The 27,880-nt window shown below is 54.0% G+C and overlaps 7 protein-coding genes across 7 annotated transcripts; 3 read left to right on the top strand and 4 right to left on the bottom strand.

The window, feature by feature from the left end:
• Positions 1-252: 252 nt before the first annotated feature.
• CGGC5_v015147 (uncharacterized protein) lies at positions 253-1,919 on the top strand (the record flags this gene model as incomplete). The annotated part of the gene is made up of 2 exons (XM_032026202.1): positions 253-541; positions 595-1,919. 2 exons carry the CDS (start codon positions 253-255, stop codon positions 1,917-1,919), a joined length of 1,614 nt encoding a protein of 537 aa, XP_031877283.1.
• A 5,797-nt stretch (positions 1,920-7,716) lies between these two features.
• Positions 7,717-9,488, bottom strand: CGGC5_v015146 (uncharacterized protein; the record flags this gene model as incomplete). Its single annotated transcript, XM_066153210.1, has 3 exons — positions 7,717-7,734; positions 7,833-8,200; positions 8,567-9,488. The coding sequence occupies 3 exons, from the start codon at positions 9,486-9,488 to the stop codon at positions 7,717-7,719; spliced, it is 1,308 nt and encodes a 435-aa protein (XP_066007526.1).
• Positions 9,489-10,097: 609 nt separating this feature from the next.
• Positions 10,098-13,888, top strand: CGGC5_v015145 (uncharacterized protein; the record flags this gene model as incomplete). Its single annotated transcript, XM_032027587.2, has 8 exons — positions 10,098-10,239; positions 10,296-10,453; positions 10,528-10,605; positions 11,904-12,011; positions 12,090-12,911; positions 12,984-13,429; positions 13,504-13,690; positions 13,871-13,888. 8 exons carry the CDS (start codon positions 10,098-10,100, stop codon positions 13,886-13,888), a joined length of 1,959 nt encoding a protein of 652 aa, XP_031876076.2.
• A 1,131-nt stretch (positions 13,889-15,019) lies between these two features.
• CGGC5_v015144 (uncharacterized protein) lies at positions 15,020-15,538 on the bottom strand (the record flags this gene model as incomplete). Its single annotated transcript, XM_032027585.1, has 1 exon — positions 15,020-15,538. The coding sequence occupies one exon, from the start codon at positions 15,536-15,538 to the stop codon at positions 15,020-15,022; it is 519 nt and encodes a 172-aa protein (XP_031876079.1).
• A 2,994-nt stretch (positions 15,539-18,532) lies between these two features.
• CGGC5_v015143 (Adenylate-forming reductase Nps11) lies at positions 18,533-21,838 on the bottom strand (the record flags this gene model as incomplete). Its single annotated transcript, XM_032027583.1, has 3 exons — positions 18,533-18,988; positions 19,044-21,500; positions 21,563-21,838. The coding sequence occupies 3 exons, from the start codon at positions 21,836-21,838 to the stop codon at positions 18,533-18,535; spliced, it is 3,189 nt and encodes a 1,062-aa protein (XP_031876056.1).
• An 868-nt stretch (positions 21,839-22,706) lies between these two features.
• Positions 22,707-24,603, top strand: dak1-0 (Dihydroxyacetone kinase 1; the record flags this gene model as incomplete). The annotated part of the gene is made up of 4 exons (XM_032027582.1): positions 22,707-22,809; positions 22,873-23,637; positions 23,692-23,937; positions 23,993-24,603. The coding sequence occupies 4 exons, from the start codon at positions 22,707-22,709 to the stop codon at positions 24,601-24,603; spliced, it is 1,725 nt and encodes a 574-aa protein (XP_031876054.1).
• A 242-nt stretch (positions 24,604-24,845) lies between these two features.
• On the bottom strand, positions 24,846-27,691 carry ASG1-3 (Activator of stress genes 1; the record flags this gene model as incomplete). The annotated part of the gene is made up of 5 exons (XM_032027581.1): positions 24,846-24,905; positions 24,963-25,397; positions 25,447-25,858; positions 25,909-26,340; positions 26,460-27,691. The coding sequence occupies 5 exons, from the start codon at positions 27,689-27,691 to the stop codon at positions 24,846-24,848; spliced, it is 2,571 nt and encodes an 856-aa protein (XP_031876081.1).
• Between the last annotated feature and the right edge of the window lie 189 nt (positions 27,692-27,880).

The following is a 27,880-nucleotide window of genomic DNA, read 5'->3' as shown; positions in this document are numbered from 1 at the left end:
TTTCCTGGAAGCCCATTGTAGGCCCTACAGCTCGATAGTGTCTGCCTTTTAAGTAGTGACATGCGTCTAGTTCTTACTCTACACCTATTCCTAATGTGACCTCTCCCAGACGATATTTGCGCGCCCCTCAGACGTCTGATTTTCTCGCTGGTCGACGCTGGCGATCACACAGGCCGAGTGTGATAAGCTTAAATCTTCGTCTCCCCTCGTTGGCCTCACGACAGCTATCGCCCAAATCGAACCGGATTTAGCATGACTATGTTGCCCTCCTTTATTCGACAACGCTACAACCCTGACGATACGGACGGCCGGCACACGTACACTCCGTTAAGAGACGATGACTGGAGCACAGAATCCAAGCCCTCGGTCGATGAGGTAGAGGATGACTCAATATTAGAGGCAGACGGGTCGCTACTTCCCATCAACACACGTCGGCAGGAAACGTGGAGGAGGCTTTTGAGACATCTCTACTGCCTGGTTCCAAGTTTCCTAAGATCAACAGAAACGAAGAAAAAACCGCTTCGCTCGACAGCTTGGCTAGGTAACAAAGACCTTATCAATATCTTTGATTGGCAGGCTAACGCATTGTTAAAGATGGTTTACGAGGTATCGCAGCACTATGTGTTGTATTTGTTCACTGCGGTCTGATCTGGTTCTCCTTTGACGTCCAGTTAGCATGGACGCCGGATCCACCTCGGCGATGGTGGCTCTATCAGCTGCCTATCCTACGGCTCGTTGTCTCGGGGCTCGCTCCAGTCAGCGTCTTCTTCGTCGTGTCCGGCTACACAATATCGCACAACTTTCTAACGTTGGTTCGTAAAGGAGAGTTCGAGAAAGCAGGCTCGGCCATCGCGTCGTCCGTCTTCCGCCGACATACCCGGCTTTTCCTTCCACCCGCCGTGGTCGGGTTTGTCACCCTCATAATGGGCTATTTCAACATGTTCCCCGACAAGGGGTTACCCGGCGTGGCTTATCCGACAAGGCCTCTGCCACACTTTGACTCTCTCTGGGGCCAGCTGCAGTACTACATCCATGCCGAGGTCCTCACCACTGATCCCATCGGCCAGCCTGTTGTCCGAGCCGATTCCGAAGACCCAGAGCCTCTACTTGACCCCCATCTCTGGACAATCCCCATCGAGTTTATGAGCTCCATGGTGGTGTTCATGTTCCTGACGGCTTTCACCAGAGTGCATAACAAAGTCAGGATGCTCTTTGCACTAAGCCTAGCGATATATCTCCAATGGGTCTTTGTCTATTGGGGTATGTTCTTGTTTCTCAGCGGCATGTTCTTGTGCGACCTGCATTTGGAGCTCGAGGACAGGCAATGGAGGTGGCCAACCAGGCAATCTGAGCCCGAGCAACGGGACACTTTGCCCTCGGATGGGGCCGTACATCGGACGGCGGAGCGAAGCCACATGTCTCATCGTATACTTGGACGGGGCATCGGGCTCGCATCATTCTTGATCTCATTGTGGCTGCTCAGTATGCCAGAAGACATGGAGGATGCGGCGAGGTCACCTGGCTACGTGACCCTAGCATCCTTGGTCCCAGCAAGATTCAAAGAGGCCCTGGTGATACCAATCGGTGCAGTGCTAACAGTATTCGTTGTGGACCAAAACCCGTTCTTGCAGATTCTTTTCACGAACCGATTTTCCCAATACATGGGCAAGATCTCTTTCTCGCTCTATATGATCCATGGTCCACTCCTATACTCGTTAGGCTTGGTCCTAGCTCGGTGGACTTTGGGTCTTGTTGGTGGCGGAGACACTGAGATATCCTACATTTTTGGCATTTTCTTGGCATTCATCCTATGGGCGCCTGCAGCGATATATGTTTCCGACCTGGCTACGACTTTCGTAGATGCGAAGGCGATAGACTTCTCCAAGTGGGCATACAAGATGCTCTTGAAGAAAGAATGACACAGTAAAACTTAAGATAGAGTTAAATGAGTTTTGCGACCGAAGCCGCCTGATCTTCTTGTATTTTCGCGGCCTTGTTTCCTATGGACTCAATAACCTTTATCGAAGACATAGTAGCCATAGCGACAGCGACGACGACAGCGACGACGACAGCGATGGAAAACGATACTGGTAACAACAATAACGATACGACGAAGACAATATTAAGATAGAGTGTCCACAGGAAACGTAGTTCACAGGGTAAACAGCCCTTCTCTTACGACCACATAGGACTACCTTACGTAGTGAGAGAAATACTATAGTATCTTGAAGACGTCACCAGACATTTGATAACACTTAATCACATCAACGGAATTTCATCCAGCTACACAAGCTCTATGTATCCAAACTGAAACTATTACAACAATCATCATAATTCTGCTCAGAATCCATTGGCTGAGACAGCTGGGAAAGTCGGGGCATGCAACGCGCCATATGCAGCTAGCGCCGAATTGGCCGAGACCCTGGGTTTTGTACCCGAGCCCTTTATCAATGTTTAAGAATCTGCTCAGCCTGATTTTGCAAATCTCGCATTATTTCCCCGCAATTTGATGATTTTTCATTCAGCGGGCCATGGAAATGGAGCCACGCAGCACAGCTGAAGGTGAAGAGCCAAGGACTGACGATGTCAACGTGACTCTCACCTCAGATCCTCACAACGACCAGGCACAGGGCACGGAACAGGCTCACGGCGGACATTACCACCCAATTGAGGCTACATATCCTTCTTCATTGCACTCGATGAAGAATTATGAACGCAAAGAGCTCGAAAAGTCCACATCGGACGGAGACCACAACTGTCTTGATCACAGTGGCGATGCCTTGGAACAGGACGATTGTAGCTCTCCATCCGTAAAGAGAGCAGCCCATATGGGCAGTATCAATAAAGTAGGTTTCCGTTCCTAGCCCTCCATAGTCGAGCTCCAGCGTCTTGTCCCTCAAAGCTGACCAAGCAACAGTCGGATGAGCCTTCGCTGAACACTGCACTCGTACCATATGATCGGTTCCGTGTGGAGAGAGACGAAGATGCTAGCAAGGAAGGTCTGACACATTTCCCAAGATTCGATAAAGAACCAGAGACATACGAGGGTTCTGCAAAGCTTCTGGGCAAGCGATCACTAGGAGCATCGTTCGACGATGTAAGTGAAAGCGAGTCTCCGGATGACAGTTCTGGGCGACAGTCAGCACCTTATGAAGGTGCTAAACACCATCCAACAACAGGGATCCACAGACGGGTGAGGTGGACTGATGTTGATACACAAGATCATGATACCTTCTACTCATCTGATGGTGAGGGGTTTAGTCAGAATCAAAGTGGTCAGCAATTCTACCAAGACCAGACGATTCAGGAATTTCCAGAGCCGAGGCGGCTAAACCGGGAGGAAGCAGAGTCGAGGCAGGCGCGCCGGGGGTCTGAAGACTCGAGGAGCCACCAAAATCTCGAGGAAAGACAAAGAGGCCGCATGCCATACGACGATAACTATTCTAGCGATTCAGACCTGAGCAGCCCCATCCCCCTTAGTAGTCGGTCTCGAAGCGAAAGCTCAGCATCGAAACGGAGTCTGAGTGGCAGTCGCAGTCGCAACTGGAGTCAGACTCGGAGTTCCTTTCATCAAGAAGACAAGGATGTTACCGAAGATGCCAGAAGTCCCCCAGCATCAAAGCGGAGTCTCAGTGGTAACCGCGACCGCAGTCGAAGCCCGAGATGGTTTCGTGAAAGGTTCAAGAGTCAAAGTGACAGTCCGAGACGCAGCCACGTGGCTCCTATATCTGCGGAAAGGGATAACAACGCGGAAGAACTCGCTTCAAAGGGCAATGAAGTTATCGAAGATGCCAGAAAGTCCAGTGGATTTCCCGGAGCCATGCTGCGCGCTTGGCACAAAAAATACGTAAACTTCGGCGAGGGCGTTGAGACCGAACTTCTTGTCATCAACGCAGCAGAAAGTTTTGCAGTTGTTGTTGTTGTTGTTATATTTAACGCCGTGGCGGCAAGGGCGCAGCCGCCCTTGCGGCCGACCTCCCGAGGGGTATATGGCGTGGAGGGTCGCCGGCTCAAGCTATATACTCTACAGTACACGCCTCTTCCTAACGTCCTCCAAATCTTGCCCGTGGGCTACTATGTGTTCTATTCGTCCCTAGTTCCCGCTGGTTCCCTAGTTCCGTTGTGGTCTTCCGATCCTCTACGAGGAGGGGGTTGTTACTAAGGTCTAGGTCAAGACCTAGTCCCTAGTACCGCGGGCAGATCTTCTGGAAGAAGTCTGTCACGGAGAGAAAGGCCTGGAAGCCTTCATGATCAGTAATTAGCCCCTTATAGTACTGCTCAAGAGATCCTATAGGCCCTATAGGCTCCTGTGAACTAGAAGGGTGGAGGGTGGGCCACTGAAGCCGCCTCACTAAGGTCTTTCGGCAGTAGACTAGGTGGTCTACTGCCTTTGCCTCCCCGCAGGAGCAGGTAAGTAGTGCTTCTGTATGGTTGAAGCGTTGGTGATATTGCTCGAAGTCTCCATGCCCTGAACGGGCTGCCAGGAGATGGTGAAGGATCGCCCGTGGCAGGGTCAGTTCAGGAGGGCAGGCGAGGGAAGCCTTTAGCCCTAGTTGGGTGTGGCAGGACGTTGCCTCTTGCTTCCACCATCTTCTATGCTGGCGGTATATACGCTCTCTAGCAAGCCGTTTGATCCCTGATAGGGTAGCTAGTTGGCCCCTAGGGGCTGGCAGGGTTGTGCCCTCCTTGGCTAGGATGTCTGCTTCCTCGTTTCCTTTGATGCCCTGGTGCCCTGGGGACCAGTGGGTTTGTATGTTGTATATCCTAACTGCCTCTTGGATCTCAAGGAAGGCAGCTTGTGAGGAGTCTGGGGCCATGCCTCGGATCCCCTGGATAACGCTGGTATTGTCGATACAGATATGTATAGGCTGGCCCTGGGAGGTAAGGAGGGCCCGTCGGAGCCCTGCCCTCGCCCCTTCGGCCTCGCCATCAAATACTTCTGCTATGCCGAGGCGTCCGCAGCCCTGGGCTATGCGTTTATTCTTACGGTAGATGACAAAGCCAAATCCTGTAGCGCCATCAGGGGCTTTAGAGCCATCTGAGTAGATGATAGTATGCTCTTTTGGCACCGTCTTGAGCCAGGCCTGGAAGATCCTGGCTGCTACTTCCTTCGTCTGTGTAACTATAAGGTTATAGGACCCTGGGGGGTATTGCGGCTGTAGAAGTGCTGGCCTTGGGCACTTAGGTAAGAGGCCAGCTGTCCTTTGGAGCCTGGTCTGCTGCCGCCCTGGCTGTAGAAGCCTTGGGACCAAGGGATGTTGTTGGTCAACCTTCTGTAGGCGTGTAGCGAAGCGTAGTCGCGCTGCCTCGAGGGCTACCTCTGCTGTAGGTAGGCCAGCATCTCGGATGAGGGCACTGGTTGGTGTGGTCCTCCAGACAGGTAGGATAGCCCTTGCTGCTGCTGTAATAACTCTTCCGACTCTACAGGCTAGACCCTTCTGCCCTGTGCCAACTGTAGCTATCTGTGAAGCAGTACTGCTACTAGTACTGTTGTTGCTGCTTAGAGCTGGCTTAGTCAGGCCTGCATACCAGGTTTCCGCTCCATATAAGGCTATCGGGAGGGCGCAAGCAATAGCTGCTTTTCGGACTGCAGCTGCTGGGAGCCCCCCTTTTGTGTTTGTAAGGTGCTGTAGGAAATAGGCTACCTTCTTTGCTGCTGCTACCTTTATTCCTACATGGTGTTGGAAGGTGAGTCTCTTGTCAAACCAGACCCCTAACCATCTTACAGGCTTTGTTGAGGCTTTAATAGTCAGGCCTCTCGCTTGGATATCGGGTAGGTTTGTTGTCTGTTTATGTTTTCTGCTGAAGTGGATTGCCTCACACTTAGCCGGGTCAAAGGCGACCTTATTTTCTGTTCCCCAGCTGAGGATACTGGTGATCTCCTGGCCTAGGGCTGTAGCGTTCTCTTCTAGCGAGGGGCTAGTAGCTACTAAGCCTATATCATCTGCATAGCCAAACCGTAGCTTCTGATCATCAGCTAGGATATCAGCTATATAGAGCAGGAAGAGGATAGGTGACACCGGAGAGCCTTGTGGTAGTCCACAGGATAGAGGGAAGTCCTCTGTAGTAGTATCCTCTAGCCTGACCCGGGCTGTTCGGCTAGAGGTGAAGGTGTAGATCAGCTTGATCAGGCTGCTTGGCCAGCCCTGCTGCCGTAGCCTGATAATAAGTCGGTTTCGTAGGACGGAGTCAAACGCCCCCTTAACGTCCATTGTTGCTAGCGTGGCTGTAAGCCCTGCATCTAGAGCCCTCTCTATCTCATGGGTTAGGCAGGTTGTCAGGTCGACTGCAGCCCTCCCTGGTAAGGCTCCAACCTGCTGTGGGCTGGCGACCCCTTCTAGGATGGTAAGGTAGGCCATCCTTTTTGCTATCAACCGCTCTAAGCCTTTGCCTAAGCAGGATAATAGAGATATCGGGCGCCAGGACCCAGTCTTAGAGAAGTCTGTTTTCCCCGGTTTCTGGATCATAACAACCTCCGCTTTGCGGAAGGGTCTAGGGAAGTAGCCTACCTGTACGCAGGCCTGGAAGAGCTGCTGTATAGGCCTAGCTACTAAACCCCAGGTGCATTGTAGTAACTTTGTAGTAATCCTATCAGTCCCAGGGGTTGTAGTCTCTGTTAGAGTAGCCTGGCGTACTTCCTCTATACTAACTGTATCCTGCCAGGGTATAAGACGCCTTGTGACCACTGGGATAGCAAAAGGGTTCCCAGGTAGGTCATCTCTAGCGCTAAAACGTTCGAGTAAGGCCTTTCGTAAGGCTTGGGCTTTGTCGTAGGTGTTGCTGATCGTCTCTCCTTCTACTATTAGAGGCGGAGCTTTAACTGCTAGGCTTGACTTCCGCCAGCCTATGATCTTATATAGATCTTGGTCTGTCTTAGCCTCTTCAACCTTAGTAGTCCAGTAGGCGCGTTTTGCCCTTCTAACGGTTGTTAAGAAGACCTTTTGTTCCTCTAGGATAGGGGGAGGTATAACCAGCCCAGGTTCTTGGGCCTGTTGGCGCCTAGCCTTAATAGCAGCTTGGTGGGCTACTGAGCATTCTTCTGTCCACCAGGGGGCTCCCCTACCCTGATTAGTCCGTCTCTTGCCTACAGCTTGAATAGCTGTATAGAAGAGGCTGACCAGTTGGGCAGCTAGGGTGTCTAGCTCTGCTGGGCTGGGCAGTTCCCCTAGAGTAGGTAAGGCTGTAGCCCCAGCCTTTACTAGGTCGATCAGCCGTGGTAGGGCTGACTCTGGTACTGAGAGCTGGTTAGCCTGGCGTCCCTGTTCCTGGGCCCTACTCATAGGAATAATTGTTGTGATGGCTTCGTGGTCAGCCCCTGGGTGTAGGTGTGGGCTGATATAAGCCTCAGTAAAGGGGATATTTGAGAGGGTTAGGTCGAGGGTATGCCCGTGGGTATGGGTAGGGGCCCCAACCTCCCCAATAAACAGAAGATCGTAGCCTTCCGCCCATTCTGCAATATCGTCTCCTCGATTTCGGCTAGGGGACCCAGGTTCCCATGAGGAGTGGTGGGCGTTAAGGTCCCCAGCAATAAGGGCTCTCTCTGGCGGTTGGTAATCTAGAAGGAGGCTGGTTGCTTGGTTTGTAGGCTCATCTGGCGGCCTATATATATTCATAATAGTGAGGTCGCCAACTTTCACCCACAAGATATCTCTTGATTGGGTAGGCCTTTGTTGCTGTATTTGCAGCCTTAGACCTTTGCGTGTGTAGGTCATAACCCTAGGCCTTGTGTCTCTGCTGTTCCAGAAGTCAACTGGTACGTAGGAGTTAAAGCCTGGGTGTGTGTTAATCTGCATCTTATCTCTATAGTCTATCCAGGGTTCCTGGATCAGGACTATATCGATCTGAATAACGTTATAATCAGGCTTCTGAGCTACCCGCTGGACCCTGCTGCTTGAGGTAGCTGGGGTATGCTGGGTAGGTAGTGGTGGTAGGATAGGGTTGCTGTCAGAGACGTCTGCTTCAGCCTCAGTCTCGTCCTCCTCCATACTGCTAGAGCTTGCTGTATCGCTAACGTCCGCTACGATGATTGAGTCCTGGGTAGGGGTAGGGGCTCGTGGTCGCTTAGAGCCAGGCTGAGGGCTCGTCAGGCTGTTGCTAGGTTGCTGGGTGCTGCGGGCGTGGGTGCCGGCCTGACTGCTCTGATAGAGGGCCTCATAGGCCTTCTGCCCAGCTTTACGGATCCGGGAGAGTTCCTTCCGACCTGGGAGGGTGGGGGAGCCGTTAACCACTAAGGGCCTTGCTGGGCAGTCCTTATGGTTGGCTTGGAAGGGGCCGGCGCAGTTAGCGCACTTCGGTCTGGCTATGCAGGGCCAGGTCTCATGGGAGCCTGCGGGCCTGCTGCAGTTGCTACAGAGTGTCTGTCGGTTACAGTACCGGTTTGAATGATATCCCTGGCAACCAGGGTCATGTCTGATGAGGGTCTTTTTCTTCTGGATAAGCTGAGATCTGCTGCTTTGGTTGAAGAGCCTGAAGGGTAGTACTTCTGCAGAGAAGGAGATAATCCAAGAGACCTCGTTTGTGATGGGGTTTATACCAAGTTGGGATTGTCGGGCCCGGATAGGCTTACATCCCGTCTGTGCAAAGACCTCCTCTTCAACCAGAGTGGCTGGGTCGAGGGCCTCACCATCAAGGGACCACAGTTTAGCAGGGCAGCGTGGGACAACGTAAGTAAACCACTTAGTAGGCGTTTCAACCTTATAAGCTCCCAGGCTGTCTGCTAGTTTCTGTCTGTTTGCAAGCAGGGTTTGCTGGACCTGTCTGTTCAGGGGTCTTAGCGAGTAGCCAGTTGCAATGTGGTAGATATGTGGGATATCTGCTAGTTGGAGGCTAAGGGCCTGGCAGACTGTACGGCGTAGGGTAAAAGGGGCATGCTTCCTAGCAGCCCCTAGGCCCTCTTCAGGGATACGGGCAAAGACCCGGAGGTCCTCCTTCAGCTGGGTTAGAGCCTGGGGCTGGGTCTGGGCCTGGGCTTGAGGCTGGGTTGGGTTTCGGGTAACGTTACGGGCCGGGGCCGGGGCTGCAGCCGGTGCTGAGGCCGCTACATCAGCCCAGTTCCGACGCGGGGCCGGGGCCGCTGACTCGTTACCCATGATTCTTTTCAAGGCTTGGATCACATAGGCCGTGGCCTCCTTTGCAATCTGCTTCCTAGGCCCCTCAAAGCAGGAGACCACATTATCCACAGACTGGGCGATAGCTATAAAGACGTCCTTCCGGGCTTCATAGTGCTTCGCTTCCTCATCCAGGGCTGTGAGGACAGCTCCAGTAGCTGTTCCAGTTATCGTCGTAGGCCCCTTAGCCGTTAAGGGGGCTGTTGTAGAGGCGTCGGGCTTGCTTCCCACGAGGCTGGGCTGGGATGGCTGGGCCTCGGTACCGCGGCGGCGTTTAGCCCTTGAGGTTGGGGACGGCTCCGGAGGGGTTCCGGAGCCTCGATCAGGGCCGGCCGAAGGGGCCGGCGGCGATCCAGGGCCCGCCGGAGGCTGTGAAGCCATCGCAGGAGGGCGCTGGAGGCGAGAGGTGAAGGATTTTCAGCTGTTAAGGATTTTGGTAGTATCCCACGTATTACACTAACAGTGGATGCTAAGAAAAATTAGGCGAGAGGGAAGTTGAGAAGAAAGTTTTGCAGATGAGAAGGACAAAAGCGTGGTGACACTTTATTGTCAAAAGAACCCGCTCGATCGTGCGGCACCTGCACCGCGTCAAATCCATTGGCTGTGTGTACTCCCCTGATGCAAATCCAGAACAGAACTGACTCCTCGGTAGGCATGTGCGGCATACCTCAGATATTCTGAAAGTCATCAAGGTGCGCATAATCTCTACCGCAAGTATGTAAGACTTAAGAAACTGAACAGTGAGGACAGAGCCTCATTATCTGTTGCCCAATCATTCGCACGGAATATTACAAATCCCTTGCGCTGGGTCTTCTTGAACGAGTCACTCCAAAGAACCAAGATCTCAATCGCAGTTCGAACCTCACTAGTCATAGAACCAGGACAAATGTTCTTCGTACGGACGGAGCTAACGGGAATACAGTCACGTACTACTCTACTCCTTATTTCGTTTTTCGTGAGGGCCGGAGCAGGGAGATGGGCCATGAAACCATGGAGAGCCTTCTTAGTGCCCACTACGGTTATGACGTAGGTGACGCCAGAGACAAGATGCAGATTCTGTCCGAGACGCAAAAGTGGCTTGGGAAGGACATACTGCAGGTTGCTAGAATGAAGTGCCTCCTTATAGGGGCAGGTAAGTTCTGTTGCATCGAAACTCACATGCATGTATTATTCTGCTGATACCCATAGATGTTCTGTTGACATGGGCAGAAGTACCTTTGTCGACAGTATGTAAAGATAACATTATCATCGACGAGAGTGACTTGAGGCCACTTGTCACTGTGAAGATCACCGACTTCCTTGATAAGGAGCACTGCTCCTACATTAAGAACGACATGAGCTTCGCTGTAGGTTCAGTTACAAATCATAACCCCAGATGAACAATGAAAGCAGCGTCTGTGACCTGACACTACCTGCTTAGGAACTCATAGCTTATATCACGAACTTGACTTCGTTCAAAGATTTCGACGTCTTCGAGGACAGATATGGCGGCTTTAATGTGACCTCAGAAACTTGGGCAACTATTTTAGAGGAAGCTCGGGCTACTCTTGATGAAATCCGCCTACACCTACGACGTAAAGGTTCTGAAAATCATGCCCAGTATGGCCGTCATTCAGGATACTATACACCGCCTCCGCCATGGTTTGATCGGCCCCCAGTCACAGAGATTCACTCCAATAGCCGCTCTGCGTCCACGACGCAACTTCCATCATTTTCCCACCCACAACCAGTTCCGGCATCTGAGGGATATACGCCAAGAACTGCACTCATCTTACGACCCAGAGCATCTAGTCCGTACGCAGGGTCTGGTTCCGGGACGAACAGGCACCTCAACAGGGACCCACCCACACAATCGGTTTCTGCCAATGTCCCACTATCACAACGAAACCCAGGCGCACATCTGGCTGAATCTGAGTCGTTCTCAAGTTCAAAGTCAGGATCAATATCATCATCGTCAATGCGGATGACTGTTTATGCAAGGCAAGTGACATCAACATTGACAACTAGAGGAGACTGCATATATATTTTCTCCTAGTTCTGACAGAAGCGTTCAGAGACAGGGAAGCTAAACCATCTTATCCGCATGAGGAAACTTGTCAGAGCCTCCAGCTTTGGAGTAGATCCCGAGTAGATGGCATTAATGAGAACTACGACCTACCAAAGACCACGGCACAATCCAGAGCAGCCCATTCAATCAAGTCAATCGAGGGCTGCGAACCTACAAGAAGGCGGGAAAGTCGCACATATCACCTCAGCTCTTCCGAAGATGGGAGCGATCGCGAAGCCCCTTCAACAAAACCACCGTCAATCGCTTCCCGCAGGAGTTTCGTGCGAACTCGAAGCCGTGAGAGGCCTAGGAATAGGGAACAAGTCACATCATTTATCACACCTGTAACCCCATTTTTGATGTGGAAGGTCACTCAAAGAAGCGCAGGGGGCCAGAAGGAAGAGGGAAGCATAAGCACAATGGTACGACTGCTCCGAAAGACTGACGGGTCTCTCCAAGGCAATGCACTTTACGGTAGGCTTTACAAAAGTGGTTATGAGTGTTCTCTTGAAGACATCTGCAGCCGTCATGCCATTTTGAGTCGGCTAAATCCAAAGTCAGCGACCATCGAAGCTACAAAACGTAGTAAATTCTCGGACGGAGAGTTGCCATCCCAGGAATCGACACATAATCCGAGCTCTTTTTCACCCAGCTCAACCAATGATCCCCCATTGGCAAGACATGGACCATGCGCAAATACCGTACAACAAGCGAATGAGTTGATCCGGGAAATATTTACCATATCTAAGACGATATTGGCTCTATACTTGCCCCTTGAGGATGAAGGAGCAGGGTTCTATGCACATATCAGAAACATCATAAATCGGTTCTGGGGTGCATTAGATTTGACTTTCAGGGTAAGTTACTCGCGGCCCGTTTTAAAGCATGATGATTACTAGGGAGGACGCATGAACATTTGTTGACACTTCTTACAGCACATTCGATACGCTGCACTAATGAATGCAGCCGAGGGAGTCCAGTCCTGGACTATCAAAGGGTCTTGCTACGGCCATGCTGAGACGCCTGCAGCTGAAATATGCAAGGCGTGTGACGGCAACACCGAGTACGATCTCGTTGGCGCCCTTGAACATCTTCACGCTGGCCGTGGACAAACTCAGCCTCCAGGCCATAAAATTCCACCCGCACCCCATGAGGACCCATGTGTCGTGTGGCTTCAGAACGTAAAGGAGGTTGAAACAGATCCTCTTTTCAATACGCTGATGAGAGATCTGTCAATCTTCAAACAGGATCTTGAAAAGATTCTCGACGAGTCCGAAAAACTTCATCTCTTTGTTGCAAGACCGGGCTTTCGCCCAGACAGGAATCTTCATGACGAGGTTCAGGATAACCGACCATCTCAGGGGCAGGAGAGGAGCGGAAACCAGCTTGAGGCACTTGCTTTGCCCACTAGTCTGCTTCGAGCTTTTCAAAACATTGTTGCCTTACTTTGCGTGCAGGCTCGGATGGTTTTACTGACATGCAGAGAAGACGACATCGAAATTCATCGAAACAGCCGGGCGAACAAGGGCCGGACGCGCTACTCAAGGATTCTGGAGACGGTAATGACATCGCTTGGTAACGCAAGGGAGGATCTTATTCTCGCCAATACTGCTGGGAACACAAGCAGTGTCCGATTCAGTGCTGTCGGAGCCGAGTACATTGTCACGACAGCCATGACCAACTTACAAACAGGCGCCCTTCGTATTAGTGCTGGGTCTTCTAAGGTGCCACTGAACCTTTCAGGTCTTGCAGGAGAGGTACGTAGAGGAACGAGGAGGATCGTTACAGGGGGGGAAGATTTGGGGCTCCTTGAAGCTGCGTTACAAAAGCCGGGCCAAAACGCACCGACGACGGCGACGACAGAATTGGACCTCATGGCCTTTTACGAAGCTCACGCTCGTGCTCTTGACTTCAACGCGAGTATACGTCCCCAACGCCGAGCGTTTCTTGCTATTCGAGCGCTGGAAGAGGAGCTCCGAGCTATCAAAGACCTCAACGTAACACAATGGCGCTGTCTTGACACTACTGGACTCGTTTTGCATCCCATGTCCTTCCCCGTTGTGGATCAAGACAGAGTGGCTCGTTTCGCGCTGGAGTTGAAAGTTATTGAGCGAGCTAAGGCAGAACGGAAGCGTGAGCATGAGGATATGCTCAGAATGCTGCATCGAGCTGCCGATCTGCGGGCTAGAGTAAAGGAAAGCATTGAGGTTCTGGACGAAGGACATGGGAATGCCATTCGGGTTTTCACATTGGTCACATTATTCTTTCTCCCCTTGTAAGCATCTTGAGCCCATGACGCGGTCTGCTAAGTAAGAAACATGTGTCAGGCAAGGACTAACATGATCTTAGGTCTTTCGTCACGAGTTTCTTTGGAATGAATACTGTGGATATCCGTGATATGCCGCAGAGCTCATGGACATACTGGACAACAGCTGCACCAATTACTTTGTTGGTGTTGTGTTCAGCATACCTATACGCATACAAGTGGGAGGCTATTAGGAGGCGTGTCACTAGGAAGACATGGTTAGACGCAGATGTTAGTCATTCCATGGAGCCCTCTGCAAGTCAACCAATTGAGTCTCGGGGGTCTTTCATACCCAGACGTCTCGATGACCTGCGCAGAAGACGTAGATCAAACTTAGGATTATATAGCGATCGTGGGCGCGGAGAAACATTGGCCTTGACTGGAGGAGAAACGATGGCTGACATCTCATAGCTCAGCCTGATATGCTGACTCAATTTTGTACCATGAACGGAAAGGGTCAGTAAAGCCTTTCAATCTCAATCTCGAAATGTATCGTATGGTAGTTCAAATCATGCATCCTAAATAAATTATGTAACAACAAAGGTGATTCATTTCCCATCGATATGCTCAGGGGCCTGAGTGCTGCTGCCTCATAGCCGACTTCGTATTTATGTTACAGTCGCCGTATAGACTTATCATTCACTTGTATGTGTGCTGCAAATTACCCGATTCTTAGTATCAAGGCCGCTGGATATTTGAAAAGATGAAGACAAGAGTTTGATTAATAACATCAGGAACGAGCTTGATGAGCGTCTAATCCGTTTCAAGGCCTTTCCATAGACCCCGCCAGAGGCCGTCCAAAATCTTTACGTAGCAAGACTGTGATTTAATCCGCCATGGCTAAGAGCAGCGGCTGCTATTGACTTTATTCGAAGGCTTGCAAGAAGAAACCTGTGTAGCTTTGTTCTAAGGTTGATTTGATAATGCCGATTTGAATCTAATTATCGAGGGAATCCCTCTTTTAGTCTATGTGACATCGTGATCAACTCCTAGAGAGTGACATACAGGAACCTTGGATCTTCAGTTTTCCACTGTTCAGCTAATCTTTGTAGAAAAATGCGACTGTCCATGAACCTCCGCAGATATATTTGACATCGTTCTCGTTGGTGGTGATTTCAACTTCTTTTCCAGAATGATGACGGCGTCAAGGTGCGCGCCCCCTCTCTGGAAGGTCTGTAATGCTTCATAGTCTTATAAGGATGACCGTGAGTTCTTCCACGGCGTTGACGATAAATAATGCACTAGTAAATACTTTGATGAGGGCTTGTAGGATTTCGCCGCGGCGTTTCTCTCCAGGATTTAACCTTTGCCCGGGCTGTCAGGTGTGAGAGAAATTTATCGGTTGTCCCCACAGCTTCACTACGTTTTTTTAGAGCTGAACCGCCACAGGCTTAGGACGAATTCGAAGTTATTGAATCCAATGGTAAAAGCTGATTCGCTAGCTCTAACAAGAAATCACCCCCTCTCGATTGTTGCGTCAGACGTAAATGAGCTTTCCACACTATTCTGTGCATGAGATCCGGTTGTCACGATCCCCTTCCCATCGACAGAAGTTTACTGTCAAGTCGCCGCACTGTCGTTGAAGTCCGATTCCGTCAATGGCGGTTCGGCGTCTTCAATCGCCTTGATGGCTTCAGTCATTCTGTCAATCGATGGCATTGCCTCCTCGAGTGATTTGAAAATCTTAGTAACGGCCAGGTTCCTCAGTATCTGCAAGATCGACTCCATCATGACTTCCACTTTGCCCGCCTCGCGGACCTTCTCGCGATAGATATCGACGAATGTGGACCAGTTTCTATCCTCACTTCTCCGCTTCATCGCAATCCTGATTGCATTGAAGACGTACCCAATTCGCTTCGCCTGGGTGTTGCAAAGTTCGAGAAATCCGTTCACATACCCCGCGAACTTTGAGTTGGGTTCGTCTCGGATAACATTGACAACATCCAAGACTATTGCGAAAGACTCCCCTACTCTATGAATAGCGTTTGGAAGATCTTTGATGTCCTTGATTATCTGGAAGAGCTTGTCGAGCTTTTCGAATAATGCGAAGGTCGATGCGGCCGTGCTGGGGGCGTCCATCTTGAAATGCGGTGCGTGTCCGAGTAACGTGAAGGCTCTGCGGCTAGAAACTTGACGACAAATCTTATCAAAGAAAGGGAGAAGTAGCAGTCGTATGCAAACCGTCTGCAGCCGCTGGGTGGGATGCATGGCGCTTCCTAGATGTAGTTAAGTCGCAGCGTTCAGCTGTCAGTCGTATGTTCGTCATCAAGCAGTAAACCCGTGGCCTATGCATGATGTGCGTACAATTGGTATCGTGGTCATCACAATCAGGCTCTCGAGGAACAAACTTCCAAGGCCAAGTGAGGTGATAAACAACGTGCATCGGCATCATTGGCTCATTGTCTGCATGTTGACCGTGCAGAATAGAGGTTATGCGAGCCATCGCGCATTGTAAGTAAATCACAGGAGCAATGTCAGACTGGCCATCTGACATGCATACGAACTATGATGCGGGGTAATAAGAGAAAAGCACGCAAGCGCACCACTTTTGTTGGTACCTCATGTTGCAATTCGGGAGGAGTACCCGGCTTCAATGCAAGTCAATGTTCGAAGAAATCGTGGGGCATGTGTTCAAAGTCTTTTCCCTCACCCATCAAAAGATAGGTAAGGGGTCTGTGATAGTTTTCTCCTGCTGTTGATTCATCGGGATCGGAGAGCTGCTCATGTCCGGCTTCTCAAGTGCATTGTATGCTGCTTTACGTAGCCAGGCAACCGTCACCTAATTTGCAACGTTCCCCAGCACAAGCTGGCTTATCTTTATCAGCGCTGGTTCAGGACAAAATTGGAAGACGCATGCACAGAGCCCCGATGAGGACAAACTAACCAAAGAGGGGTGACTTACGTCTGGCTAGGCATCCCAGCAAACGGTTGCCTCACAGCCTGGTCTGCCTTTCCAGGCGAACCATCAAAATCGAGGGAAGCAGTACGGTACTATATTTTCGTGCCTTATTTCTGCACTTTTTCTCGCCCACCCGCAATCATATTTCCGGCGTATTTGGAATCTAGGCATCCTTCGTACTACATTCGCGGTCGTCAAACAAGCTTGGCCCGATATACAGAGGATACTCCGACGCGTTGATGCTAGCCTCAGGACAAACTGAAGGAGCCAACTACGATATACATGAATCCCGGAAAGTCCGAGAAGAGTGGAGAGGGGAAGGGCCCGCGAAAAGATGAGAATGAGACACGACAACATAAGTCACGGAAGCGTCCAGGGGACTCATCGATTCCCTCGAATAATCGTTCCGAGAATCACGGCGCTTATAGAATCCACCGGAAAAATCGGAAGTATCCCGACATTTCCTATATAGGTCCTGGTGGATATCAGTTGCCCGATCACATGGCAGAGTATTTATACTCCCATCCACCACCTCCACCACCGCCGGAAGCGAATCCAAACACGCCACCCAAAGTGCGTCCGCTGGCATCATCACAACCACATCCATACCCTGCAGCACCTCCACGACAACCTCCAACAGGCAAGAATATGAATGGGGCATGGTTACCACCTTTCCACCAACCTGGATATCGGCCTGTTCCGCATCTGAATGTTGCGCCAGGCTGGTGGAACGGCGTGCCCCCCGCCCACTTGGTGCTCAACGTCCCAGTCAACCAGCCACCTGCCCCGCCGCCATATCCTTATCCTCATCCGCTGCCACAAGCTCCTTACGCTCATCAGGATCCTCCGAGATATGGCCAAGGTTTCCAAGAACCTGATTTTGTCCCTGTGTTTCGACCGAAACCACGCCAGCCACGAATTGAAGACATGCCCCCGTGTGTTGACTGCGGCATAGGGCTGGTTCAACAACAGGTGCGAGACTTGCTCAGCGACAAGGACCACGAGAAATCCAGGAAAGCGAGGAGAAGGAAGGAGCGAGCAGCAGCCGCAGCACAACAGGATGCTATGGCGAAGAACGTGGCGTTCGTTCGCGATGAGTTCGGGAGATTGTTGGAGGATAGTGTCAGGGATGTCATGGTGCGACGTCGGGACCGTTTGAGAGATCTGGACATTGATTCAGAGCCGCATCGAAGAGCCATTCCGCTGGAGTATCGCCGATCAAAAACGCCTGTAGCAATCACCCAGGACCTCTGGGACTCATTGGAGAGGGGCCGGGCTCTGGAGCAGTCAGAATTGACTTTGCAACAAATTACCGAGTTGATCAGTCGAACTCGAGGGCTGGAACTTCAATCTTCGAAAGGTGATACCGAGGACGAGCGTCACAAACAATTGGAATCGCTTCAAGCTCAAGTCGATTCGTTGGAAGCGAGAACAGTGCCATACCAGCGCAGGCCCGAGCTGATCATGGATCACCCTACATTCCCAGATGCTCGTTTCGCTGAGGCACGGCAACACTTCGGACGCACTCACAGTCAGCCTCCTCGCGGCCGCCAGCATGAGAGGTACTTTATGAATCAAAGGTCTCGCACACCTCGGTCGCGCAGCCGACGGAGGCCGTATCACTTTGTAGGCGAGGAGTTGCACTCTGCCTACGACGATGGACTTTATTCGGACAGCTACGAGGGACTTCCCGAGCTGCGTCGTAGGCCTCCTCGACGGTATCACATACCGTTTGCGCCCGAAGTTCCAGATTACTACGAATCTTAGGATTGAACAGTTTGATTGTACATTTTGGCTGGAAATCCTGTAAATTATTGCCCTAGTTGAAGAGAAATGAGAACTTAATATCTGAACATTGACTCCCTGCCCAAGCTGCGTACTCGACAACACAGCCTGGATGTCAGAAGCCCGGAGAAATCCAGATGTTTTGACCAAGACAATGACACTGAATCTCAACTATTGTACTTCACAAGAGGTTTCGGACTGAGATGTGACTTAATGTGGGCGATTTCGCTTTTCCGACCTCCGGACAATCAAGGCCGGCAGATACATGGACGTAAAGGACCAATTTGTTCATCATATTGATATCAACCTGTAAACATTACTCAAAACCCCATAATAGATCATGCCAAACGCCACTTATGAAGCCCCAGGATATCTAAGAAACAAGCCATCTACCACTGCGTCTCCATCCACCTAACCATCTTCTCAACAAGCCGGCTCCCCACAACATCCCATCCCTCTCCAACAGCCGGACTCCTCTCTCCCGTCCGCTGCGTTTCAAACACCAACCCCTCACGACCAGGCCTGTCGTTGTCATACTTCTCCTCAAAGAAGCGCAGAAGCTTGTACGTCGGGTTCGTCTCCGGGTCGGGGTCCGAGTCGCGCAGGCGACGCACCCACTCGCGCTGCGAGACGATCTGGAACTCGAGCCCGGCGGCGCGGAGGGCGCGCAGGAAGTCGAAGGTCCAGTGGAAGAGCGTTGGGTTCTGGACCTGGTAGACGAGGCTGAGGTCCGCGTCGTCGGGGGATGCTGGGGGCGCGCCGCAGGAGGAGCAGCGGCTGCCGGTGAGGTTGGCGAGTTGGAGGACTGCGAGGGCCATTTTGTCCGCGGGCATCCATGACGGGGTCTGTGAATATCGTTAGTATGGAGTTCCTTTCTGTGACTGTAATGTCATAACTTACCTCGTCAAGAGCAGGCAGCGCCTTAATCACCTTGGCACTCCGAATCATCAACGGAATCGCCTCCGTCTGATTCCACACACCACCCTCCGAGTCACCCACAATCTGTCCCAAACGCAGCACGCGCGCCGTCATCCCCGTCTTGGTCGCTGCCGCCTTGACGACGTGCTCTGTCACAACCTTGGACCGCGCATAGCCCATGTTCTGCGCGTGCTCGAGGTTCTCCACGTACGTCTCCTTCACGCGCGCCGGAATGGGCGTGCCCGCGGCCGCCGAGATGGACGAGCAGAAGTAGAACCGCGCAGGGTCGACCGTCTCGGTGCCGAGGCAGAAGTTGAGCAGGTTATGCACGCCGCGGATGTGTTGCGCCTCGAAGCTCGCGACGCCGAGGTTGAAGTTGACGGCCCACGCGGAGTGGATGACTGTCGTGAGCGTCTTGCGCAGCTCGGCGGCCGCCTCGGGGGCGAGGCCGAGGTCCGCTTGGCCCAGGTTCGTCGGGAGGTACTTCACCTTGGCCTTCTTGGCGTCGGAGAGGACAAGGCCCTTGGGGGTGAGTGAGGCGAGCACGCGGGATTCGGCCTCGGACGGGGAGGAGGCGCGGGCGAGGCAGTAGACGGTCTTGACGTAGGGCTGGCGCACGACCTGGGCGAGGAGGTGCGCGCCGAGGGAGCCGGTGGCGCCGGTCAGGACGACAGTCTCGCCATCTGGGGTGATGCTGCCGGACTTGCGCTCGCTGAAGTCGGAGTACTTGGCGATGAGCTTCCTCATCACCTCGATCTCGTCCTCGGCCTCGGCGGCCTCGCCGGTGCGGAGGGAGTGGACATGTTTGGCGAGGGCGACGACGTTGGGGAACTCGAAGACGACGTTCTGGCCGAGGGTCTTGCCGCCGAGGTTGACGCCGCGCTGGATGTGGCCGCGTGCCGTGCTTGCTTGCAGGCTGTCGACGCCGGCCTCGAAGAAGTCGGTCTCTTTCTGCAGGGCCTCGAAGCCTAGCTTGCTGCGGAAGAGGTCGAGGAGGTGGTCCTCCAGCTGGGGCAAGTCGAGAGTCACGAGCTCGCCGCCGGCGAGCTCGTCCGTGGGGGCCTCGAAGCGGCGGTAGACGTCTTCAATGAGGTCGGCGAACTGCTTATAGAAGGCGGCGCGGATGACGGTGCCCTTGTCGGTGCGGGGGTATTCCGTGCCGATGTCGACGACCTCGATCATCTCCGGGGAGACGCGGCCGAACGCCTCGGCGCGCGCGTTGGCCTGCTCGATGACCGGGCTGAGGTTCTTGAGGATCTCCTCCTTGGACAGGTCCTTGGCGTTCTCGCTGGGGATAATGATCAGGCCGGGGATGGACTTGCCGACGCCGAAGACGACGACCTCCTGGACGAGCTCGTGCTCGCGGATGTGGTTCTCGTAGGGGATGGGGAGAACCTTCTCGCCGTTGACGAGGGTGACGCGGTCATCGAGGCGGCCGAGGTAGCGCCAGGCGTCTGGGATGGTGGGATGCGGGACGAAGGTGTCGCGGGTGCGGTATGAGTTGGGGGCCGGGTCGTCCGAGTTGGACATGACCTTTGACGGGAGGCCATCGAGAACGACGCACTCGTAGACGTCACCTGCGATGGGGATCATGCGCAGCCAGGGCTTGGCCGAGGCGAGGGGGCGCATGTAGTTCCAGTACTTGTCTCCAGGCTCACGGAACGAGGTCATGAGCTGGCCCATCTCTGTCGCGCCGTAGTGTCCGACGAGATACACACCCTCCTCGACGAGACGGTCACCGAGGTCATCGGGACAACTGCTGCCGCCATACAGCACCAGCTTAAGCTTCTTCAGTGCCTCAATGCCGCCCTCAGTCTCTGCGAGCAGCTTCAAAGCGTACGGCACGCAGTGCAAACTTCCGGGCTCCGTAGCGGCCATGGCCTTTACTAGCGTGGTCCCCGAGAGTGGCAGGTTGGCGTTGTAGATGGCGATCCTGTGTCCAGCGACGATGGCGCGGAAGAGCGTTGAGATGCCATGGTTGTGGAACAGCGGCAGCGTCAGGAACGCGCGGTAGGGGATGCCGCTCGAGTAGTTGGAGACACAGGCGGCGTGCGTCTGGAAGATGGGCTTGGGCAGCCCCGTTGACCCGGACGAGTGCACGATGAAGGAGATGCGCTGGGAGGCGTTGGGGTGCGAGAAGATGGGGAAGCGCTCGCCTGAGGGCGTGGGCAGGTCGTAGTCAACCCTGTCGAGGATGCTGAACGATGAGATGGGGTACTGCTCGGTGATTTCGGAGGCTATGCTGCTATAGCGGTCTGATATGACGATGCGGTTGCAGTTGGTCTTCTTGAGGAGATTGACGTAGGCCTCGGGGGAGAGACGCGTTGAGAGGTAGAGCACGGCGAAGCCCATCCTTGACAGGGCAAACATGGTGACTACATAGTTTATGTCTGAGTTGGCAAGAAGCGCGATAACCTCTGCTTGGGCTGAGTTTGGGTTCTAATCATGGTGAGTATGAGAGATGTCGGGGACGGTCTCGATGAGACAATGTAGATGCATACCTCTGGGAGAAGCCCAGCTTGGGCATATTTGCGCGCGGCTTCATCGGCAAACCGATCAAGGTCCTTGGCGGTGTAGTTGACATAATCATCTCTTCCACGAGCCGTTGCCGGGTATGCCAAAACATCGACATCTGGTGCCTCTTCCACCCTTCTCAACAGCAGGTCTGTGACGGTCCTGGGCTGCTCGACGGGCTTGACGGTCTCGACGATCTCGAGCGTCGGCTTCTCAGACGTGAGGAGTGACCTCGCCGCCACGCCTTCCGTGTGAATCGCCATGGCTGCCAAGGTAAGGTATGAGACTGAGGGAGATTAATGAAAGGATGAGTGAGAATGGGCTCAATCTGGAATCATGCCAGTGAATGAACTTGAGAGAGAGAACGAGCCGGTATTAAAGTCTTCAGCATCGAGTTGCCAAAGTACTCATCCAATTCATCCGCGGCGCAAAAGTGACTTGAAGCCGGTTTTGGAGAACAGACCTAGAGCCCAGAAGCAAGCCTCTAATATCCTTTCACCATCTTCTGCACATCCAGGCAGCCCCCATGTCCTTTCCCATGTTCGTCTGGTTCCTAACAAACACGCACTTCCGTCCCTCCTGTTCGCGGTGCTTTGCAGCTAGACAGCCACCTAGCCCAAACACCCTCGCCCCCGGTGGCAATGGAAAATTACCGTCCGCGCCTGTGCTGTGCCTATGCTGCTCACAGCAATCTCTCAAAGGGGTCACGGGTGCGTGCCGAGACAACCGACGGAAAAGCACACCGGGCCCTGGGCGACACGGAAAAGCACCACACCGGCTACCGGCCGAGACGCACGGGCCACCTCCGGAGAGCCCGCCTTACACCCTTCCAGTCGTCCCGTTGCCCTCCTCCGAGTCGATCGGATCGGAAGCTGGGAGTATTTCCGACTTATGGCTGGGTCTCTGTGGAGGAATCCGCCGAGTTGTCAGAACACGCGGGGAGATGTGCGGGGGGAGTCGGACGATGTTGCTGTTGGAGGGGTACAGTTGCGGGGTTTCGTCAATCGAAGGAGAGGGGTATTATTGTTTATTATGAGAAGGCTTCTGGCCAACGCGCGCGGAGGGACGGGCATGAAAGATTGTTGTATTGCTTTTTGTTGAGGAATTGATCAATCATTTTGTGAAGCAAAGATGTCTCAGCACTTTTACGACGAAGCAGAGAACCTCGTTCTCGATGCCCTCGAGAGCTTGGTGCTGCAACACTCAGGCCTGACCTTTGACAAGTCTAAGAAGAGTACGTGACTCTTATCTCATGAAATCATCTTGAGTTTTCACTGACTATTATCCCCCTAAAAAGCCGTCTGGCTCACCAACAATGACTCCCAAAAGGTCTCCATCCTCTCAGGAGGCGGCGCCGGCCACGAACCCGCGCACGCCGGCTTCGTCGGCGACGGCATGCTCACCGCCGCCGTCTCCGGCTCCATCTTCGCCTCGCCCAGCGTCGCGCAGATCCTCTCGGGCATCTCCCGCGTGGCGTCACCGGCCGGCGTCCTACTCATCATCAAGAACTACACCGGCGACGTCTTCCACTTCCACCTGGCCGCCGAGAAGGCGAAGGCCAGCCTCGGCGTGCCCGTCGAGGTGCTCATCGTCGGCGACGACGTGTCCGTCGGCCGCAAGAAGAGCGGCAAGGTCGGACGCCGCGGGCTTGCGGGAACGGTGCTGGTACACAAGATCCTCGGCGCGTACAAGGAGACGGGCGCGTCGTTGGCGGATGTCTTGAAACTGGGCAAGACAGTTACTGAGAATTTGGTCACGGTTGGTGCGTCGCTGGAGCACGTGCATATCCCTGGCCGCGAGGCCGCGGCGCCGTCGGCCGGGGATCAGGTTGAGCTCGGCATGGGTATTCACAATGAGCCGGGGTGCCAGGTCCTCAAGCCTAGGCCGGAACTGCCTAAGCTGATTGACCAGATGTTGACGCAGCTTCTGGATCCCAAGGACTCCGACAGAGCGTATGTTGACTTCTCCAACGCAAAGGATGTTGTGGCGCTGGTAAACAACCTGGGTGGTGTTTCGCCGCTTGAGTTTAGCGGAATTACTGCCAAGGTCGTCAATTCTCTCGGTAAGAGTCCTCCCTGCTGATGAAGTGAGAAGGGAAATTGCTGATTGTTCAAAGCCGCCAAGGGACTTAAGCTGGCTCGTGTCATTTCGGGAACGTACATGACGAGTCTCAACGGCCCTGGCTTCAGCATTACTCTCCTTAAGGCCACCCTTGATATTATCAAGTACATCGACGCCAGCACCGACGCCATCGGCTGGGCATACTCGCCGCGCAATGAGACTGTCAACGACCCCAAGAAGCGGATCACCGAGAGCGCGGATGCCGGTCACGGCTCAGACGGCGCGAAGAGCGGAGTTGAGCGTACGTCAACCACCCACATTCACTCCTCGATACCCAACTAACAATCTTGGCACAGTGAACGTCGACGTCTTCAAGAAGGTCGTCGCCGAAGCAAGCAAGCGCATCGAACAAGCCGAGCCCCAGATCACCGACCACGACACTAAAGTCGGCGACGGCGACTGCGGCGTCACCCTCCTGCGTGGCGCCAAGGCCGTCTCCAAGTATGCGTCATCCACCGCCCTCACTTCCGACGCCGTCCGCACGGCCATCGACTTGACGAATGTGATCGAGGACAACATGGACGGCACCTCAGGCGCCATCTACAGCATCTTTTTCGCGGCTCTCTCGTCGGAGCTGCGCAAGGCGAGCGCGGGCGTGCTCGACACGAAGGCATGGACAAAGGTGGCCGCCGGCGCGCTGGGGACGCTGCAGCAGGCAACGCCGGCTAGACAGGGTGATCGGACGCTGTTGGATGCGTTGGAGCCGTTTGTGAAGATGCTGGAGAAGACGGGTAGTGTGGGTGAGGCTGTGAAGGAGGCGAGAAAGGGGGTGGAGGCTACGAAGGGGATGGCGGCGAGTTTGGGCAGGGCGGTTTATGTGGAGGAGTCTGCGTGGGGGAAGGTTCCTGACCCGGGAGCTGAGGGTGTGTTGGCTATCTTGGAGGGACTTGAGGCGGCGACGTCTTAGCTGGGGTTACGATGATGTTGAAGATGTTGGCGGAGCCAAAGTTGTAAATATTTGAAGGTACAAGCTAATGCGTTTGATGATGATTGTAACACGTCTTGATAGATAAGACTAGACCTTTCCAAGGATCAGACATCCAGCAAAAGTCTGCTGAGTCTCTGCAGGACCATGTACCGCCTGATATCAGAGCAAATGTTTCGCCATCTATGCAACAAACAGATCCTCTCCAACGGCAAGCGTAATATTCAGAATCTTAGTGAGTCGTCATTTAGCAATGCTTCCAAGCCCCCAAAGCCAGACGTGACCTGCATAGCAAACTTCAGCCAAAGGTTCACAGATTTGTGCATCAAGCAGCAACTTACCATGGAATCGAATTGACCCCAGCTGGTCATGTCAGCTAGAGAACTACTCGGACTGGCATCGAACCCAACGAAGTCCTCGGTGTTAGCGACGTCCGAGAAGTTGATGCCTGCTAGATGATCCGGTTGCTGGTTATGGACATCTTCCGTCCCGGCGACTGCAGCACGAGCGAGAGATCCGCCGCCATGCTGGTTATTATGGACTGGAGGGCTATGGAGGCGTTCCGTCTGCCTCAGAGCCTCCGTCCGGAGCTCCTCGAGCACAAGGCAGTATCGCGCGGCCAGCTGAGACTCGTTGTCCGCGAGCGTGGCGAGCTGTGTCTGGCAGCGTGTCGCGGCCGCGAAGTAGGATTGCCACGTTTCTGCGGGCGCCGTTCTCTGCTGTATTGTATAGACATAGAGAACGACGACGGCGGAGAAGGCGAAGTAAGAGGTGAACTAGGTGAGTGTTAGCAGGAGTCAACCAGAAGACTTAGGGATGTCTGACCCAGAATGCACGGAACAGCTGGCCTGCCTGGATCAGGTCGTTCACTGTATCTACGACATGCATAGCCGCGTCCAAGCACGCCTGGACGCTGTCGCCGGCTTGGTCCTTGTGTGGTACACTGCGACGACGGCTCTTGCCGTTCCGTTGTAACCTCGCAAAGTTGCTGAGGAGGAATGGTCGGTGGGTAAGTATCATGGCGTGCCAGTAGGCTAGATTCAATACGTTTCTCTGTCGTTGGAATATTGGTATGAGAAGAGCCATGTTGATGCCGTCATCCAGAAACTGCGAGAGCTCGGCTCGCCATTGCTTGAGGTTCTGCGAGTACTTTGCCGCCAAGGCGCAGCGGTTGGAGAATGAGGAGGGGCGGATGGAGTACAGATCTCGTAAGATCATGCTCACTATTCGTGAAAGCCTAAATCGAGTCAGTATCTCATGCAGCACAGCGGGACGGTCCGCACTTACTTGACGTGAGCCACGGGCGCGAGCATAAGCGACTGCCCGCGTCCCATGCGGGGTGTGATGTGGTCCGCATGCAGATCGCCGTCCTCCGAGCACGACGGGAGTTCCTGGTCGATGTCTTCATCATGGAACGTCCGCGGCCGGCCCAACGCGGCGCTGAGGTAGTTGTCGAGGCTGTACGCGCACCAGAACGTGCGCCGACGACACTCGAGCTCGATGTAGTTGTACGCGCCCGCCGGGTCGGCGTGGCGGTTCCTGTTGAGGCCGATGGCCAGGGCCAGGTGCCCGACGGTGCCGAAGAGACTCCAGCAGTGGTTGATGCGGGACTGTGATAGTAGCCAGAAGCACTGGCATAAGCGAGCCTGTACGCTGGCTAGGCGGACGGCACCTCTCTCTTTGGACAGCTGGTGATCTGCAGCCAAGAAGTATCGAGCGCTGGGTTGGGTGTGTTAGACAAGGGGTTTTGGTTTGGGACAAACATGCGTGAACGGGTGCGACGACGGATATGATGTGTTCCCCAAGCCGAGGGCAGTAAAAGCAGACATGAAACTTACCTGACGTCCGCGTTTTCACGGGTCTGGGTGGTGACCATGTACTCCTGGGCCTGCGCAAACACCATAAATAGAACAGCCCTCCGCGCGGGAGCATCCTCCTGGCTCTTCATCGCGCCGTTGGTGGCATAGAACTCTTCGAGCCAGCCTTCGACGGTGGGGCGATGGAGGAAGCGGTGCGTTGGCACGGCAAAGTCAAAATATCTCTTGAGCAGTGTTGTCGCCTCATCCTTGGACAGCAGGACGCAGAACGCGCCGCTGGGGTCAAAGTCAGGGAGAGGGGCATCGCCAAAAGTGAAAATGGAGGAAGCTTGTGAGAAGGAGACGGCCTGGTGTAACCTCTTCTGAACCCTCAGTAAGAAAGAGACACCGGATGAGGGGCCGACATAGTGGCCCTGGAGGTCTGTCTGCGTAGGTTCAGGAGACGCCCGCGAGGGAGGCTCGGCAGTCCCCGGGCCAACGCTGCCAATGACAAGATTCGATCCGTTCATGATGCTTTCCTCTTGTTGGTGGTCATGCTCATGGTCAACATCAGGCTCTCCGACGTCGACGACGATGGATGCCATCAGGGCATCTTCGCCAGCCGCACCAGATGAGCCGGAGACGGCACCACCAGCGGAATTGCTGCTGTTCGAGCTGTTTCCATGCGTTCCCGCAGGCGGCGGCACGGAGACGTCGAGGCCGTCGAGGTCCATTCGGGCGACATCCTCCCGAGTGGCCACGGGCGGCTGGCGCCCGCGTGCATAAGACGCGTTGTAGGTGCAGTGGGACTCGGTGCGGATGCACAACTCGCACGGCTGGATTCCCGTGCAGCGGATCTTGCGCTTCTTGCACCTGTCGCAGGCCCGGGTGACGCGGACGCGTTCCTTGTCGCGGTGGCGCCGACGTCTGCCGCTGTCTGGCAGAGGCGTCGTGTTGGACGGGTGTGTCAGGGGTGGAGAAGCCAGTTGCTGGTTGTTCCCGTTCGTGTTGTTAGTGGCATTGCCGTTGACGCTTGATCCGTTGATGGTTCCGTTGCCGTTGATGGAGCTGGTGCTGTGGTGTCGTTGGCCGTGGCCGTGGCCGTGGTTATCCAGGACATGCTGGTGATGGTGTGAGTGGGAATGGCGGCGGTTCCCGCCATTGATGGTGCTGCTGCTGCTGGCGGCAACGTTGATGCTGCTGGCATTGCCGATGTTGCCAGTGCTCCCGATGCCGATGCCGACACCGGAGCCTTCGTCAGAGTCCAGGTCCATTGCCGGAACCTCAGCCTAGCTCTGCTCTTCTCCGTCAAGGCCCAGAGGGCGGAGGAGGCGGGCAGACGGACGGATGGCGGAGCGCGGATGCGGGTGCGGTTGTGCAGTGCCCCGGTTCAGCCCCCAGCAACGCAAACTAACAGCGAGCAATTTGGCGCGGCGGCGGCGGCGGCGGCAGACTCCCCTGAT

This window comes from Colletotrichum fructicola, assembly GCF_000319635.2.
Source record: "Colletotrichum fructicola Nara gc5 chromosome Unknown KSG_Nara_v1_contig09, whole genome shotgun sequence".
In the NCBI taxonomy this organism is placed as follows: domain Eukaryota; kingdom Fungi; phylum Ascomycota; class Sordariomycetes; order Glomerellales; family Glomerellaceae; genus Colletotrichum; species Colletotrichum fructicola.
This window is presented reverse-complemented; position numbering and strand designations above follow the sequence as displayed.